Raw genomic sequence first — 19,209 nt, forward strand, 5'->3', positions numbered from 1 at the left:
CCAGCAATTGCATCTTAGAAAAATATTCACTTTCAACCTGCAAGATACATCATATCAAATATCAACATTAGTACCCATTTTTATATCGGCAAAACTATGCATAGAAACCCCAAATGTTTGAAGCATAGTTGCGTAATGGGGGTAAAGCAGATGTGTTATCTTAAATGATTCTTCTATAATTTATGTTGGTTTATGTTTTAATGACATGAGTTTTTGTATTCTACAGTTACACACATTGCAAAAAAATATTTAAGTTATTAATAACTTCAATATTTTTTTAACTAGACATCTTTAAATTCATTAAAATCTTTATCTTTAAATGCTTTTTTCAAAATATCCATATGTCATTGGATGTAAGCATGTTATATGTAGTTCAGAGTGTAGCTGGTACAGCATCAGTCCAGCTGGGAGGTATTTCCTGTTATTATCGCGATGTGGAACAGCCAATCGGCGCACGCGTCAACATCGCAGCCCGGAAGAAGGAAGCTCAAACCAAAAAGAGCGCCTTGATTAAAAAGTGGAAACGTTACTTGAAGGTAAGGCCCGTATTTGTTTTTAACATACGGTAAAGACATTTAACGTTGATACAGTTTATTTCTCAAAAAAGAAGCAGTGTCACATTAACACGTGTATGTTGTTTTAAATGTTTCATAGGTTGCTCATATCGCTTCCTCACAGATTCAAGCGATACTATCCTTTCGACAAAAAAGTGATCTCGACGTTACAAAAAATAGTTTTGTATCTTTTAATACAATGTTTTCCACAGAATCGCAGCTGTAATATGTAGGTGCTAGTCACGTTAACTGTTTGACAAAAAAATATATTTCCTAAAAAAAAGTCAGTAACCTAAAACTTCCGCTCTGTTAGGTTATTATTATTATTATATTATTTTATTTTGAATCTTGCGATTCACCAGAAGTAATTTCATGAACATTTTAAATAGGTTACAATACAAGACAACATAATGCCGTAACTATACAATTTAATGAGCCTTTGATCTTCTCACCTGAATGTCAAAGTGAAAAGTATGTAATACAACTTGGAAGGGAAAAAACAAGTTAATTGGTCCTTAGTTGCCCAAATATTGCTTCAACTGTTGCTCATACTTTTCTATCTTATTAAGGACAACCCCTAACTGAGACATTTGAATCTGGATTTATGAATATTTGTGGTTTAAATTCTGTACGAAACTGTCACTCAGTTTGAGAGTGATAACAAGTCTGTGCTTTGAATTTTGATTGTGGTCATGCATTCTGCAGTTAATTCAAATACTACTTAATCAATTTTAAATAAATATATGAATTAAAATAGGATCTAAAGTTGCTAATTCATGCCTAGTGCATGTTGTAAGAAAAATATGGAGAGAAGCATTCATATCATCTAGCTGTAATATGTTACATGATAAGTCATAACTGACTGAGAGAAATTCTTAGTAGATAAGATAGAACTGAGAAATAAATATAAAGTGTATAAGAAGTGACACTAACACCAGGGCAAAATAGAATTAGAATAAAAGAAAGATGCATTTAGTCAAATAAATTGACTAAAATATAAAAATAATATTGCACAGATGTTTCTTGTAGCGGAAACCAACCTTACAAGATGTAATCTAGTCGTGTCATCTTAAATAAACAGCATGTTGACAACAAAATGGCACAACATGACTACTATACTAACCTATGTGTCACTCTGTATAATATTGAAGTAAGCCTGGCATCTTAGGCAGGTTTTGTGAATGTACGTCCTTCTTATCTAACCCAGTTATAATGTTTTAAACGGGTCAAACAAAAGACAATTAGTTGAGTTCATGTGCGCACAGAGGTAGTGGTAGTTTACAGCTTTGGACACTCGTTACAGGCTTAATGGTAAACTGCAGAGGTGTATTGTTGGATGGTGGTGTAGTTCAGTCATGCAGTCACGGTGAGTGTCTCCCTGTGGGAGAGGTGTACCCTGGTTAGCATTGATCAAACCCTCTTGTTTACAGTGTAGGCTCCTCAGGGACAGAACAGGGGTTAATTGCTGCTAAAGCTCTGCTCTCTGCCCACTCCTCGCTCTGCTAATACAAAGGAGATGACACTAATGAGGGAATGCATGGAGGACATTGTTTCTCCATGGCTGTAGGTCAGCTGGTTAAGGGACAGACCAGTGTTTGAGAGAGATTGGCATTATTTATTTTTGCAAGAAGTTGATTGTAACCAGTAACTAACATTGTGTATGACTGACAATCTGGTGATTTCTGTAAAAAAAAAAAATATATTATGTACGAAAAATCTTACCAGATCTTCAAATTGCAATCCAATATACCAAACATCTTAAAGTATAAGCCTAACCTACCCGTGGTTTGTATTTGATTAATAACTTAAATTATTAAATTAAATGTTCTGTTTATCAATGCACTTCTAACCAAGTCATCAGTTTTCTTTTACTTTGTTGATGATTTCACTTTAAAATAGCATTTCAATGATCATGTGCCAATACAAATACGTATAATAAACACATTTGCATATCAGGCACATAGTAGGCTGTCATTTTGAACTGTTATATTGTGATGTCTATTTAACAGGACATGAATTTGGTACTGGAAGCTTTCTGGTTTGTGTTTGCAGTCCGTTTAGTCAAAGTAGTACTGACCAATCACGTTTGAGCTTGCTTTGGTTCAATGCGGGTAAACAAGTTTGTGTGGAGAGCAAAAGAGGTGGAACACATTCGCTGAAATGCAATCTCAGAACCCATTGGCTATTTTCTGATGACTATTCAGCTTTTATCAGCTTGAAATCAGCTTGTAAACTGACTACTTTTGAAAAGAATCCATTCATCGACCGCATTGTTTGTGGCATTACATTCGTGAGGTGCCTGTCTGTAAACCTGTCCCGGTCTTATTGCTTATGTCTCTTCAGTGTCTTCCTCGTCGCTCCCGCCATGAGTTTCTCCCCTGGTCCTGCCGGTCCCCTCGGGGGCACCAATATCCAGGAGCAGAGGGACCGCTGGGAGAGAAAACGCAGCCGAACAGCCAGAGAGTTGGTGCACACAGAACAACGCTACTGCCAACAGCTGGAGCTGGTCACCACTGTACGTACGGGAGCAGACAAGACCACCAGTTTACCCTGCTGGAGGGGACGGGTTGTACTGCCTCAACTGCAGGCTGCAAAAGTATCAGTGACATGAGTCCAACATTTCAATTTGCAAAGATGGGTCCATCATTTATAAATAATCGGCTCACATCCCTCCCAGACTTCCTGAGTTTGGAAGTTTTGATGAAGCTTGTCTCATCTTTCGTCCTCTCATCTCCTCTCATCTCCTCTCCTCTCCTGTCCTCTCATCTCCTCTCATCTCCTCTCATCTCCTCTCATCTCCTCTCATCTCCTCTCCTCTCCTGTCCTCTCCTGTCCTCTCCTCCTCTCATCTCCTCTCATCTCCTCTCCTGTCCTCTCCTTTCCTGTCCTCTTTTCTCATCTCCTGTCTTCTTATCTCCTGTCCTCTTATCTCCTGTCCTCTCATCTCCTCTCCTTTCATCTCCTCTCCTCTCCTCATCTCCTCTCCTCATCTCCTTTCCTGTCCTCTCTTCTCATCTCAACTCCTCTCATGTCCTGTCCTGTCCTCTCATCTCCTGTCCTATCCTCTCATCTCATCTCCTCATCTCCTGTCCAGTCTTGTTCTCTCCTCTCATGTTCTCTCCTGTCCTCTCATCTCATGTCCTGTCCTCTCATCTCCTCTCATGTCCTGTCCTCTCATCTCCTGTCCTCTCTTCTCCTGTCCTCTCCTCTCATGTCCTGTCCTCTCCTCTCCTGTCCTCTCCTCTCCCCTCCATCTGTCTTTCCCTGAGATCTCCTTTCATTTTCCATATCTATGATAGATCCATTCCCCTCTATGTCTATCAAGGTAAACAATCACGGTAATTTAGGCCACGTAATTATATCTGTCTACGTATTATGCACATAGGCATAGGGATGCTGGAAATCAATCAGAGTTGTGGGTGCTGAGAGAAAGTCAGTCTATATAATGATCATAATTAATGCTGCGTAACATTCAGCGTTTTTGCATTAATTTTAATGGCCAGGATAATTTATATTGAATAGTTATAAACAATATTGACACTGATGTTTTAGAAAAAAACAACATACTGTTTGTCAAAGGAGCCACAGCGACAACACCGGCAAGAACACTGAAGTCAAGAATGAAAACCGCTTGGAGATGATGCGGGACTGAGATATAGCTTGTGCACGCAGGCGAGAGAATCTAAGAATGCAGGGCAGTGAGTATACAGCCTTTTCATTAGGAGACGAGCGTATGAGTGGATACTGATGCGCATTCAGCCAGCGTTGGACCCATTCATATGAGACAGTCGTTTGTCACTTTGTTGCAGAGACTCAGTCTGCAGTGTAGTTCATACACTTTACTAATAACACTGAGAAATATATGGAGTTAGATTAGGCTCGATGATCAAAACATCTTTTTGTTTCATGTCTGAAATTCTGTCCATATTGCCTTCTCTCTCTCTCTCTCTCTCTCCTCTCCTCTCTCATCTCATCCTCTCTCTTCTAGACTCTATAGCTCTCTAGCTTTCTACTTTATTCTTCTCTTTATCTCTATATATCTCTTGCTATATCTTGCTATATATTATATCATACTTCCTTCTCTCTATCTATCTCTATCTTTCTCTCTCTCTTTCTCATCCTATATTTCTCTCTCTGTCTCTTATCTTATCTTTCTCTCTCTCTTTCTTCTATCCTCTATCTCTCCTCTCTCTGTCTCTCTCTCTCTCTCTCTTTCTCTCTTTCTCTCTGTCTTTCTTTCTCTCTATCTCTATCTTTCTCTATCTCTCTATCTTTCTCTCCTTCTCTCTCTCTTTCTCTGTTTTCTCTCTCTCAAACGCGCATGTTCTGTTTTGTTTTGCAAAGCGTAACCCAACAGAAACAGCGACTTTACATCCTACATACAGTACAACGGGCCTCAGTTACGTTTGGGAAGGGTTAGGGTTTAATCTCTGGAAAATACAAACCAACAAAAGTAATGATCTGCCTCTCACACCTCTGGCTACAGGTGATTTGAGAGGACACACTGTAACTTCTGTATCACAGATGTGAACACTATTTTGCACATGTTCTCATGAAGGTGGACTAACTGCAGTCCTACTATAACTCTGACTGCTGCTGTTTTGAGATTTTGAGATCTCAGCCTGCTCCGACCGCTGTTCCATGTGACCCAGGTTTACCTCTTCTGAAAGGGCCAGTTCAGCCAAATTACCTATTTTCTCACTTGCCGCTTATCTAGAGGCCAGGACATGTTGGCAGCAGGCTGAGCAAGGTACTTTGAGACGTTGCTATCCCCGGATCCTGGGGATATTGAAGATACCCAGGCTCAATGAACTACACAAAACATTACATTGCAAATATTTAGCTGACACTTTTATCCCGAAGCGACTTACAATAAGTTCATTCAACCATGTAGATACAACCCACTAATTGAAGAACAAATTGAAAAAAAGTCATGCAAGTACATAACCTTCATGAAATATGCGGAACTGCTTCAAGTGCTCCAAGGACAGCGATGGACAGCTGGGTCACACCCAGGTTCCTTGCAGTTTCCATACTAATGATACTCTACATTTATACTGTACAGTATGAAAGACACAACCTCCATGCCAAACGTTCTCAGAGGCTGTACAGTTCCACTGCTACATAAAAAAAACAACTTGTGAAGTGCACTTACTGTACAATGCGTATTAACAGACTCAAGGTAGCATTCATGGAACTCGTCCTCCCTGTGGAGAGAACAGATTTTTTCCACCCACCACTGCCGCCTCATGTCTACACAATTACTCACCCTCCACCCGTTCATTCCAATTAGGAGTCATTTTAGGCCTAGTGCACATTCAATTTGCTAATCCCATTTTCACTTCAAATGACTTGAGACCAGCACAGCTGTCGCTTTTATTGGGAGTGTTGTGGTACAACAACATCCCTCTGTACTTGTGTGTCATATGAGCCATGCAGATGAATACCGTATGATGTTATCAGTCGGTCCTGGCACAGCTGTAGGGGAGAGAAAAAAACTACAATCTTCTAAGTTTGTATATGTTTTGTGCAGTCTGTTATTGGTATTACATTTGACGTGTTTTGGAGAGTAATTGAGACCTCCTTTGAGAAGACGTATGCTATCAAAGAAATAACATAATTGTCTTGTTTTTCACAGTACTTTGTGGAGATCTTGAAGGCCAAAGGAACCCTGAGGCAGGACATTAGAGAAAGCATCTTCAGTTCAATTAAAGCCATTCATTCTGTAAACCAGTAAGTATCCTCTGAATAATTTACAGAATATCTGTGGGATATTGGGAGGAGGATTAGTAGTTTGTCTCTTTCTTAAGAATGCAGTCTAGATAAGCTCTTAGTTTACCAAAGCATATTCCTTATCTTCACCATTAGTAGGAGTCAACGATATTGTGTTGCAGCGTGGAGGTGTTCTCCTCCCCGGTGGGTGCATTAAATGCATGTCAGGTATAATTACTCCAGGTGGTATCACAAGTGAAGAGCATTATTGTTGCCATATAAAATTCATGACTTTTCGTTGCCTACCTGATTTGCTGTTGAAGATCTCGGAGGGCAGGGTAGCCAATTGGAAGTGGGAGCTGAGAGGAGCTGATCTCACAACATGTCTAGACGTCAGATTGATCTTGCTGTCAAGTTGCAGTAAAAACCAAAATCTCAACCCGAGTATCAAGTGCACTTGAAAGACTCGGTTTATATAAATAAAAAGTTGATGTTTGAAGTTAGTACACGTGTACATACCAAGGCGCTGGATTCAGCTATGGTATCTATAAATCAATGAAGTAGAAAAATGGGGCTTGTGATGGGTTTTTGAAAGTTAATACCAAAACTGAATTTGTTTTGTTTCTAAGACTGAAACTTTGATCTTTTACAATATTTAGTCTTGCTCATTCAGAAAGAAAAAAAAAAAGCATCTGACGCATTTTACGGATCAACGCTAAATGTACTTTTTTTAAGTTTGTATGTGAAATTATATGCACAGTACCTTAACCAACACCCCTCATCGGGTGCTTCAGTTATCCGCAGGTACCCAAAAAAAGCTCCGCAATTAGGTAATTGCTGCTGCTGGTGTGCGATGCGGACAGTCAGTCAGTCAGCCTCTGAGTTTGAGGAGCCCATCGTATTTGCTGTCTAGAGTCTGAACACGGTCTTAATGGACAAACATGCAATTCCGTATTAGAATGCAGAGTTCGACAAACTGTGGCGTGAGTAGTTGGGATACCTTTAATTGGGAGTTCCAATTCCAGACTAAATAATGAGCGGTGTCGGTTCCCTCAGGCTCTCATCCTCTGCAGACTGACAGGCTTTCTTGTTGAGAGTGCCACAATGAAGATTGAAGTATAAATTACACAGTCTGATGTATTGGATAAATGGTTCTGCAGTTCCCATACATCTTCATTATGAGCCCCTTTATTGAATCAATGGTTGAAACATAATGGCAAGCACCAATTTAAAAAAAAAATGGTCCACTGAGAGACAGTGTGTTAGTGCTAAACTGATTTACCACTGCTCAGTGATTGATTATAGATTTTCCCATATTCTCCCACCTTCACTTTTGGTATACATTGAATATCAGTGGGATAGTGCCAAGAATAATTGATAATAAACCGTGGCGATAATTAGATCTCATAGATAGATGGATGGTTGTCGGGGACTTCCTGATCCATCCGTCACACGTGAAACATCAAATATTACATAGTCGTAGCGCATTAACAGCCATGTTGGAAAAGGCTTCATTCAATTGTTTTTTTCATATTTCTTTTAACAGTTTTTGATTTGAATATTTTTTGTATTCTTTCATTTTTCAATCAATTAATCGAGTGATCTGATAAAACATAAGTTTGCTGTTTGAAGGAGCAACAGTAAATATAGAAAAGAGACAATAATACTGAACAACTAATTGATTTCCTTTTTTTGGGAAAAATAGAAAAATGTCAATATTATCTGACAAAATTAAACCCAATTTAGTGCATTTAAGTGCCGTATTACATTCTCTGTTTTAATAAAAATAAATAGATATGTCTTATGGGCTACTCCTTAAAGTCACTCTATAATGAATCAAAGCCTATTGATGAGTGTTTCAGCCTTAAGTATAATCAATTACATTTTTTTTAATTCAGTAAAGATTTTCCAGTTACTAAATCCAGTACATTTTGAGGGGTTTATGTGTCGCGGACCGGTCCAAGTTATGTTAGCTTGCTGCAGGTGTCCGTGTGGGGTGGCGCTAAAGCTGTCACCAGAAGAGGAGAAATGCACCGCGCTAACTTGTCTTATTTTACTTGTTGTGTCTCCTTTGCTGGCCGGCTAATATTAGCCACTGGAAAGCCTACACTCAGCGATTAGCTAGTTTCGTTCTGAGTTGCAACGGTAATGTTGATGGTCAGTTAATCCTTCCGAACTGTAGGCTGCTTGTTTAACCGCAAAGTCTCTTTTTCTTTTTCTACACATGATAAATACAGAGGATGGGACATGTTGTTGTTGTTGAGGCTTTGGAGTAGGGCTGAGAAACCAAGTATTGTAACTAATTACTTTTCCTGTTGAGTTGAGTAAAGTAATGCATTACTTTTTCAAAGAGTATTATGATATGCAGTGTTTGCCCTAGTTTTACTGCATTTGGGGGGGGGGGGGGGGGGGTTGCCCAGGCTGCCCAGGCTGCCCAGGCTGCCCAGGCTGGATGATTTTTCGAAGTTTGGGTCGACGTCGCTCCATTTATAATGAATGTTTTGCACTTTGTAGTTCTCTCCTCTCCTCCGCTCTGTCTCTGACTGTAGGTGTGTGCGCGTGTGTGTGTGTGTGTGTCGGGAGTGGAGCCTTGTCCTTCACGAAACAGAGCAGAGAGAATATGAATGCGCAAAGCAACGCAGTAGACACTGAAATGTGCACATAAATAACATAAGCGATGAGTTTATTTAATAAAAAAAAGCGAGTTGTGATTTGGCGCTATGTATTTAAAAAAATATATATTGTCAAGACAATGGTAGGGGAAACACTCATATGATATGATATGATATTGATTACATTTTTGAAGTGACTCCCCCAACACTGATAACAAGAATACAAAGACCAAAGATGGTGGTTTAAAATGACACGGAAATGAGAGCAGGTTAAAAAACACATTTTATTATTCAGTTATCAACGATGCTAGAAGCCCTTTTATAATGTTTCTGATTATGATTCCTCTACTTCCTATTGTTCTCTTTTTTATTATTGTTTCTCTCCTTTTGTCCTTTTGGCTTAAACGATGGGAGACGGTCAGGTTCCGTGTCAGGATTCCTCGGACTTAGAGGTAGACAAAAGCCCCGCTAGCATCCCCCAGTGGCACTACAGTCCCATTTTTACTATTGCATCGAAATGTATTAATAAAAAGAAGTCAGATATACGGTGCAGTTTGGCTCATTTCCCAGTGTCTGTCAGCTGTATTCTGTTGTAAAACAAATCAAAACACTAAGAAATGTGAGGCAGTCAATGATAAGCAGCGCACATATGGAAAGCTAAACAAGCAGGTCACAAGATGGAGCTCACATTTAATTCCAGCTTGATGGTGGATGTGAAGACTTCCAGACTTGCTAGGGAATCTACACCTCCATCAGAGAAATATATTCATAAGATGATTTTTGCAGTTGGGCACTAATTACTAAGATGATTTGTTGATCCTCGCGAAGCAGCGAGGAAACCACTTGAATGGCAGAAACCTTCTGTGAGAGCTGTGCTTGTCAGCTCTGCACAGCCTAATGGTTCTCTGATAGTAACACAAGTGTGTCAGTGTGTGTGCACAGAGGAGGTATATTCATCTGATGTTTCTGTCTTTTATTTACTTAACTCCAGAGTGCAGTTGGGAATAGTAGTAATGAATTCTGCCTTCATTAAGCTTTGTTGAGTTGCATAAGAAAAAGAGCTGGGGATATATTGATATGCCACGCCATTCATTCGGCTTCTGACTGTTTATGGAGAACAGAGAGCCGGCAGCAGAAGGAGCAACCCAATTATCCCCAGCTGCTAACATGACAAACAGGAATCAGCAACTTGAAATAGCTGTCAGTGGATCCAGTTAGGAACATACAATCAGCAATGGATTTGAAAGGGGGGTGGGGTGTTCACAATCAGAATAGGTGTAGTCTAGGTACATCAGACACGGGTCACTCCGCTTGATCATGAATCTCATCACACAGTTCGCGTGGAGCAACAAATTGCTGCTGTATTGCTTTGTTTTCTTATCAGTGATTCGTGGCATTGTTTATTTATTTCATTAAGCAGTCATTTATGTTTAGCGGACGTTCACACTGTGTCCTAGCAATTAGTATTCCTCTGTTGAAGACTCTCCCAAATGAAGGCGCCTTGGCCTGAATTGTTTGGTCGAGGTTGTATCCGCCCCAGATGTCGCCGCTGCTCGGAATTAATGTGGATTAACGTGACGCGCGCAGAATGCTAATGTTATCTCCATCCTGCTGCTGATGGCCAGACAATTTAATTGCTGTGAAAAAAAAAAGTATAAAAAATGTAATCCATAATTTCATATTTATCATAATAGCCTCTGGCAGTGAGAGGGGGAAAAAAACGGAAACACAGTTTTTCCCGCCCTTTGCCCTCGTTAGAACTCTCTCGGCTGCTCCTGCATCTCATGATTATGAACAGAGGCTACCTTGGCGCACAACTTCGTTAAAATCTATTTAAATCAACTTCAACGGCAAAGTGCTCCTTCTTACTGCATGTACGAACAGAAGTCTCTGGGAACATCATTAGAGAGTAGGATTGTGTGTGTGTGTCTGTCTGTGTGTGTGTGTCTGTGTGTGTACGCATGTGTGTGGTACTTCCTCTAAGTTTGGATAACAAGCTCCTTCACAAGTGTCAACACCCCCAACCAATTGCATCCGTGTTACTGTAATGTGCCTGACAGGCTGAACGACTGCTTTGCCTCTGCCTTGATCCAGTTGTTTTGTTCCTGAGTTCAGCTGGCGTGTTCTCACTACAAAGTGGCCCTGAAGGTAAGACCCACCGTCTTGGTCCCAGTAAATACGTCACCCACAGGGAGAGGCCTTCAAATGAAACCACAGAGCCCTCGCCTGCTAAACCTCCCATTAACGGGGAAGCAATCCTCTGAACTTTGCTCAACCTCCGCACTCTTCCTAAACATGTGTGTCTTCGCTGAAAATGATGCTTCAGATGTGATCTCGCCTTATTTGAGCTCCTTCTTTCCACTGATGCAGAGCAGCGGTGCATTGTCAGGCAGTAATGTGCACTAACTCAAAGTCCAATGCGGTTTGACTGGAGGCTAAGTGCTCACTGGGGGGCACTTTGAAATGAACGTGTCAAAGATCTGTGATGCGCAGAAAATATGCCGCACGTATTGAAATACTTACCTCCGCCATGTCCTGTGTAGGAGTTAAGCATGTTGTTGTGATTCAGTAATGAGGGCCTGCTTGTTTGCGTGCCCTGAAAAGGGATGACAGTGTCTTGATGAATAATAGTGGCTAGGTCAGCATGTTGTACAAATGTATGGCATATTTCATTTAGTGTTGAACGATTCTGAGGAATGAAAAAAAAAAAAGGGGGGGAATGTTTCTGACCAATATTGGGATTACAATCGAGTTATTTTTGGTCAATTATACTCCAGGACAAAGGGTTGCCTTGGCTGACATGCTGAGTTTCCAGATGCCATTCTAGCCGGCAATTCTTTATTTGAAATGACAGGTCGTTCAGCCCTTGTATGGTGTTTTTGTATTTGATCATATGTGAACTGTTTCATTTCAGATCTCTGATGGTCCATTTGGAAAATGGCTACTTTGGCCGAGGTTTCGAGCAGATCTGTCCACAGCTACACCACTACAACACGTACGTGGACAACATCTATAAAGCCAGCAAGGTGCTCGGGGTAGGAACGCAGTATTTCCTCTTGGTTAACACACCTCAGATTGTCAGACTCTCCTGTACATTTCATGAACATTTCACAGGCTGTTTACATTACATTTGAACAATCCCTGTGGGGAAATTGGCCGATGCATTCCTCTCTTATTAGACCGAGTGCACAATAACACATGCGTAAGTGTTCATTGGATCCTTTGTTGCTGGCAATCAACTCCACTGCTGATGTCATGGCAACACTTTCAAGCATGTTCTGTGCAGAACTTGTTTTTCACCTTGCAAATCCCAATTAATTGGTTGTGTGGTTCTATTATGAACTCCACTTTTTTTTACTCGTGTTCAACAATTTATGGCCGGTTAAGTTAGATGCCTGAACTATTTCTTGGCAAACAACGCCTGGGTGTAGTGCGACTTGTTGTCACAGTGAGGTTGCCAGGAGACACCGCACAGATGTAATGGGCGGGTGCTTTTCTTGTTTGTCAGGAAATAGTTCCAGCATGTAACGCCTCTTGTCACTGAAGTTTAGACCCCCTGCTTCGAGTCCTTCGCTACCACGTCCCGACTCCAGCTCCACACTGACACACACACACGACATTAGACTTGTATCAATATTTTTCATCTCAATCTCAGAAGAAGGAAAATGAGCATAATTCACAAATTGTTGAACTATTCCTGTTCAAACATTGTAAAGTTTCAACACGACTTCCATAGATCCCATCCTGATCAGTGACAGTGATCACAGTGGGGAGGGACAGAAGCCTCTTTGTGTGTGGACTGTCCTGCCTGGAGCATCCAGCAGAGATGTCCTGTTGCTAGCTTTGCATCAAAGCTGCAAAGATAATATTGTCTTAATTAAGAGTAAGGATGTGTCTGCAGAACGTTGACTAATTACATTGATTATGCACCAAGCCAGGCAAGTTTGCATTGATCCCCCCCCCCTGCAGATCGACATCCATTGTAATTGACTAAACAGGGAAGCGTGTTGTAGTGACAGGTGTGCTGGTTTACTCAGGTGACCAGTGAGCGAACCTCAGTAGAAATCATTCAGTGCCCTAATGAGAGTAACCTATGACCCACATCAGTCTGATTATGTTTTGGGGTTTTTTCAAAACATGTCGGCAAAATGTACTGAAGAGGCATTCAGAGCATTATTATAGCAACTATTTGCTATGTAAAGATATAAGGGATGTTAATAAGGAACCCGTTTAACCAAAAGCTGAGCAAAACTCAGAGAAGCGGCTTGTCACTAAAATGAGAATAGATGGTCCACCTTAAAGGTCAGCCCACCTTTTATTGAGCCTGAGCCGCATTTGTTGCCTACTTCGAATGGCTAACCCTTTCCCAGACCTTGGCTTGGGTCTTGAGGAGTTGTAGCATTTATTCACCGACAAATAAACTGCACCCACACATTCACAGCTATAACGCTTCTTCTAACTTCATACTCCTCCTCAGACACACGGTGGGGGGGCCAGGCTTGCAATACACTGATGTAAACCCTGACAGAGTAACGTTGTGCCAGGCAGACGCACAGTTGACAACATTTCAGCTAAATTGTTTGTTGCGTTGGAGACTTGGAGACGGTTACAGCTGATAATGCGGCCTCGCTCTGTCACACTCTCTCTGTGCATAGTGAATTCTCTGTCTGTCTCTATATTTAACTGAAATGTTCAATATAATCTGATTTTTGGACCCGACGTTGACACAGGACTAATACTACATTAAAAAAAAAAGGTGACAAAATGAAAAAATATTTGGAATTCTTATTTATTTATTTTTTACTAACATTTAATGACTTTTCGTTGACTAAAACTGGACTTGACAAAAATTACAAATGTGGCTCAAACTAATAAGTATTTTCATCTAAAGAGTAAACTTTTGACTAACTCTAAAATAGCTGCCCAAATTAACTCTGCTGTTGCCATTGTTAGCGCTGTTGGCACGGTTAGCGGCTATAGCTGCCGGTTTAGCCTATACCATGATGAGAGCCACGTGGACTCAATCTCTCGATCATAGATATGCTCAGAACTCCGTATTCAGAAACCTTAACATTTAGTTTTACATCCATGAAAATGTTGGTCTTGTGGAGCACAGTGTATTGCATTGAATATCAGTTTTATTATTTTATATTTGATTTTAAATGCATTTGCATCTTTATATATTGTGATCGATTACAAATGATCTAAGGCTCAGCAGTCGGCCACTGTAGTTATCAGCAGACGCTACTCAAACAGGAGGGCATAGTGCACTACTTTCAAGGGTGGATTAATCCGCGTTTGTCGCTCTTCTGAGTAGTATGTGGGATTGAGTCAAAACTAAATTCAGGTTGTATATTCATGGTAATGAAGGAAAAAAAGAGAAATACAATATACCAGGCTTTCATACACAATAGTATGTATATATATACACACACACACACACACACACACACACACACACACAAGTCATCCGAGTTATAGCGGATACTGTATATCGTGCATGTCTTTAGTGACTGACAATGTACAACATGCAGGGCTGTAACGTTGATGTTTCCACTCAGAGTTGGCAACCTTCAACACTGAATCCAAACTGTCACCTCTTGACTTCACTGTCACTTACCACAACTCCTCAACTCGAGAAGTGATTCCTCTCGCATTGTCCGCATCATTCTACTTACTCACTACCTTAGTGCTTAACACAGATGGCGTCAAAAGTCAAGTGGCACACAAGGATGTTTCCAAAGCTGTGAAACTGGGGAAGAGCTATCCTCAGGTCTATTAAAATGCAGCAGCAATGTTTATTCTGATGATTTAGGGGAATGACAAGATAAGGCTTTTTGTCATCCAATTGTTGACATATACTCATGCTGACATGATGTGCAAATGCATATTTAATAACATCTACAGCCTTCCACCTCCTGCATACCTTAGCTGGCAATCTAGCATATTGAGTGACAACAAGATGATTTTGGGGTCCTGTCAGGGAGAGAACGCACCTAGAAAGTGACATAAAGATTCAGGGGTCGTCACTGGTTGTGACATGTCCATCACTGGTGGACATGCTCCATGCAGACGCTGTTGGCTAAAAAAAACATACAGATAGTTCACAGTGAATCCAGATACGAAGCACGAAACGAACGTACCCAGCACATTAGCATGTTATGTTTCTGTTGATTTTAGATGCTAGTCACAGTGTCATAGAACAAGGTGTGGTTACATGAAGTTTAGTCCAAACCACTTTAAAATATGTTATCTTAAAGCATCTCAAGAACAACTGAACTGCAGCTCAGAACATGTCACTACATTGTAATCACAAATGTAAATGTGCCTGTGTAGCTCTGAGAGTAACTTTATGATATCGTGTGTGTTGTCTTTAGATCCAGATGAAGAAAAACAAGGCCTTCAGACGTTTTAAGAAACTACAGGAAGCCCGACCAGAGTTCAACAACCAAAAGCTCGAGGACTTACTTCAACTTCCCATTCAGCGGATCGATCAGTAAGATTTCTGTTGTCTGTTGTAAATGTAAAGGCCGGATGTTCCTTTTCTTTTCTTTTTCTAGCTACAAGGAGTTGTGAAACTACCAACAAGAGATGCAAAATTACCAAAACAAGACCAAAAAAAAGACCGAAAAGAGGCACAAAAGGACAACATAGAATTTGTCTCTTTGAATCCCATTGTGTCATAATCGGTTCCCAGTTGTTGTACCTCTGGCTTGGTTGTGCTGTACTTGACTTTGCAGTGGCGACTCCTGCCATACAAGTTGGGCTATCAACCACTTCCATACGACTGAAGTTGCTCCATTTTTTAAACTGACTACCCTCACTTTAAGGCATGCAGGTTTTTGCTGCAGAAGACTTCACTCAGTTGTCATCAACACACACACACACACACGCACACGCGTAGTATCTTCACATCTCTGCCCAGCAACTATAAGTTATACATTTTTCTTCTACATTTACCCCCCGACAACACTAAAACACTTGCTGTTAATGCGAACAGGAATCGATCAGAAAGCAGGGAAATATCGGATTAAACTAATTATGTTCATGGAATTGATGGTGAACTTGTGAACCTTGTCAGCTACCTGAAGAACCCTTCTCAGCATCTTAAGAAGGTATTAATGTGTGAGCTGTGAATGGCCCCATGAAGCATGTGTCAGTGCCAGAAACCATTTTTTAGAGTTGCAATTATAAAAAATAAAATAAAAACGTGAAGGAAACAAGTGGGGACGAATAATATCCTACCTCAGTTGATATGATGCAATGTTATTTTCTCCACCTAATGCATATACAGCATGTACACACAGGGAAGGAAGGAAACATCACAAATTGATGATCTCTTACAGTGGAGGAGTGTGATCTTTCATTTAACTACCAGAAAGTCTTTCCAGCACATCTCTTTCTAATTGATTCTCAAGTTATATAAAGTATATTTTTCTTCTTCTTTAAAACAACAAACTGAGTGTTTGTGGAGGTGTTGTGGTGGTGCTGTTCCACCATCGAGAACACTGCTGGAGATGGGTCACAGATTTCATGCTTGACTTCTGTTAGTTGTTTTCCTTTCACTAGTCAACCGCTGTACTGCACAATGTACAGTCTCTGTGACAGACGTAATTATTGTTATTTGATGTATCACCCATGTAAGTTCACAGACTGTCCAGAAACTGTCAAAATCTCTTTTGTGAAGCACAAGTTTGTGTTTGCTTTAATTTCATGCGGTCTTGATCTTTCTCGTTAATTAGTGGAACGAGGAGAAATGTACTGAGACGTGCATTCCAATGCAGCAGATATCTGACAATTGTTTATCAAGCTGCTCGGTTGGATCTTAATTAGGCCCTTCTCATGTTCTCATCTCTCCAGATGTACAATCGAGAACTCTCTAAATGGTACATCCATCATGCAAGAGAGAAGTTTTCTCTGAGACGAGCCGATCCTCATCTATATATATATATATATATATATATATATATATATATATATATATATATATATATATATATATATATACACACACACACACAAGTCAACTAGTTGGAGAAATCAGGAATTGATATTGGAATATCTCCCAATTGGCAAAACATAGTGCCAACACAACAGTGATAAAGTGGTTGCATCACTGAAATGCAGTTGTAGCCCCCTTCATACTGCACACAAACATATAAATGGGTCAAAGATTCTAAATATGAATAGATTTTTTTTAAATGAAAAGCAATAACATAGAACAGAAGACTATATTGTGAACGATCTACATGCGTGCGTGCGTGCGTGCGTGCGTACACACACACCAAAATGAAATCGATGCTAAATGGACTGCTTTTGTAATCTTTGCAGCCACTCAAAGAGCTTTTACAACACATGTCAGCATTCTCACACACACATTCATACAGAGGCAAAGGCCATCATACAAGGTCTTACCTGCTCATCAGGAGGGATAAACATTCACACACACTCACACACACCGTTGGCCATGCCATCGGGAGCAATTTCGGGTTCAGTTTTCTTGCCCAAGGACACTTTAAACATGTTTGACTGCAGGGGCCGGGGATTGAGCCGCCGACCCCTCCGATTGTTCTGCACTTTTGTACAGTGATGGTTACAGTGTAGTGTGATTAGAATGTTCTATAAATATCGTGGTAAATGCTGATATTGTGACAGCCCTAACAGCCATGCGACGTATTGGTCTTTAGGTATTTGGATAGGTCTTCGAAATATTTTCTGCACAAGTGTGGGAGGCCTGTTTACTTTGTATATAACCAATAGTGGAAATGAGAGTACCCTCCTTCTCTCATACGAGTATGCTGACCACTGTTGTATTTGACTCTGACACATAATCAGTCGGCCTCGTTCTCTCCTGCTCTCACTGCGCCTTTTTCTCTGCACTACCCATCATCGTCATTGATTTGTCTGTCTTTCTCAGTGAAACTCGGGAGACTCAGGGGACGTGTCTAATTGTATGATGATTTTAAGTGGCACGGCTAGATAATCATCTACGTCTGGCGCCTTACCTTGCTCCGGCTCTGTGGATGAGAATAGCAGGAAATTGTTGTCACTTATCACCATTCAAGGATGATGGATGGCGAGCAGGGCCCAGAGTGTGGATACTTATGTTGCTGCTGGGGGAGGAATAAAATCATTGCCTTTATTAAGTGGCATTCACTAGAGCCGGCTGGAGCAGTCATTGGCGTCCTCCCCACTGAGATCACAATTATGACAGTGATGGGGTCTCGAGTTGATTGTGGCGGTGAATAGCAGCCCTCTTCGCCTGTATTGGCCGTGTTGTGTCGATAATAGAGATGCAGCTCTCATAGAGATGGTAGCACTTGGAGGCCTTGGGATATATTTGCTCTAAGCTGAGCACCATTTAGTATAACAAGGGAATGGCCCAGTGGTCGTCTCACTGTAGAGAGTGAGCGCACTCCATGTAAAGGTCGTACAACTCCAGAGGTCTTAGGGTCATTGTCATACTTGCTAAGTGTGGAGAATTGTGTAGCTGTGTGCTGCACTGGCCATGCTTGATTTTGTTTTACAATTGTCAAGGTGGGATTTCAAATTGACTACTTTTATGTGCTCAGATAGTTCCATCATCTCCAAACAGCTGAACACCGTAAGGTTCTCCTACACAAGGTCAGAGCATTGATTCATTTCTTTTGAAAGAATTCTGTATTTAGGATGGAGTTTTTATTTTCTTAAGTAGCTCTGTGGTCTGCAGGTTGCATTTTCAGGTTGTAGTTCCTTTTCTAATATTTTTTTGTTACTTTGTCTGTCAATTGACCCGGTGGTTCATTGCCAAGTTTGTTTAATTTGCAAGCCTCACTTCAAAGTGCCTCAATTATGGTGTGGTGAATTATGCATTGATTCTATTGACCCCGAATGTAGAGACCACATTTCATAGCTGAGAAGAAAAGTTTTTGATTATTGAATATGTGACATGCTCGATCAAAATCAGTAGGATGTTGCAACGGCTAATTTCAAGATAAACGTGGATATATGTTAACCTCTCGTCTTTTGTCAATTTTGGGTTTTGTTTGGTTTTAAATAAATTTCAGAATATGAAACTCTTAGTAGCCTAATTCAGACAATAACATCTTTTAAGCTTGTAAAGACACAATGACGAGCTCAGCAAACACTGCCAACTCTGATCCTGCTCAGCGCCATGAATAAAACTTTGACGCTTGTAAAATAGAGAAACTTTACGACAAAGGCGCTACAATAGGAAGTGTGTGTTTTCTCTGGAAATACTCGCGCAAACACACACACACACACACACACACACACACACACTTTGTTCGCCACTACTTTTGCTCATCCGTCCTCCATGCTACTAGCTTAGA

The 19,209-nt window shown here is 40.7% G+C and overlaps 1 protein-coding gene across 2 annotated transcripts in view; it reads left to right on the top strand.

Moving 5' to 3' along the window:
* The first annotated feature begins 414 nt into the window (after nt 1-414).
* Nucleotides 415-19,209, top strand: part of arhgef39 (Rho guanine nucleotide exchange factor (GEF) 39) — a 42,450-nt gene continuing 23,655 nt past the window's right edge. For both annotated transcript variants that reach the window (XM_029462129.1, XM_029462130.1), the window contains exons 1-5: nt 415-536; nt 2,898-3,069; nt 6,193-6,287; nt 11,793-11,913; nt 15,256-15,374. In XM_029462129.1, coding sequence (XP_029317989.1) covers nt 2,920-3,069; nt 6,193-6,287; nt 11,793-11,913; nt 15,256-15,374 — 485 coding nt within the window. In that variant the 5' untranslated portion in view covers nt 415-536; nt 2,898-2,919. The remainder of the gene's footprint in view (nt 537-2,897; nt 3,070-6,192; nt 6,288-11,792; nt 11,914-15,255; nt 15,375-19,209) is intronic.

The sequence above is a fragment of the Cottoperca gobio genome, chromosome 23, assembly GCF_900634415.1.
Source record: "Cottoperca gobio chromosome 23, fCotGob3.1, whole genome shotgun sequence".
Lineage (NCBI taxonomy): Eukaryota > Metazoa > Chordata > Actinopteri > Perciformes > Bovichtidae > Cottoperca > Cottoperca gobio.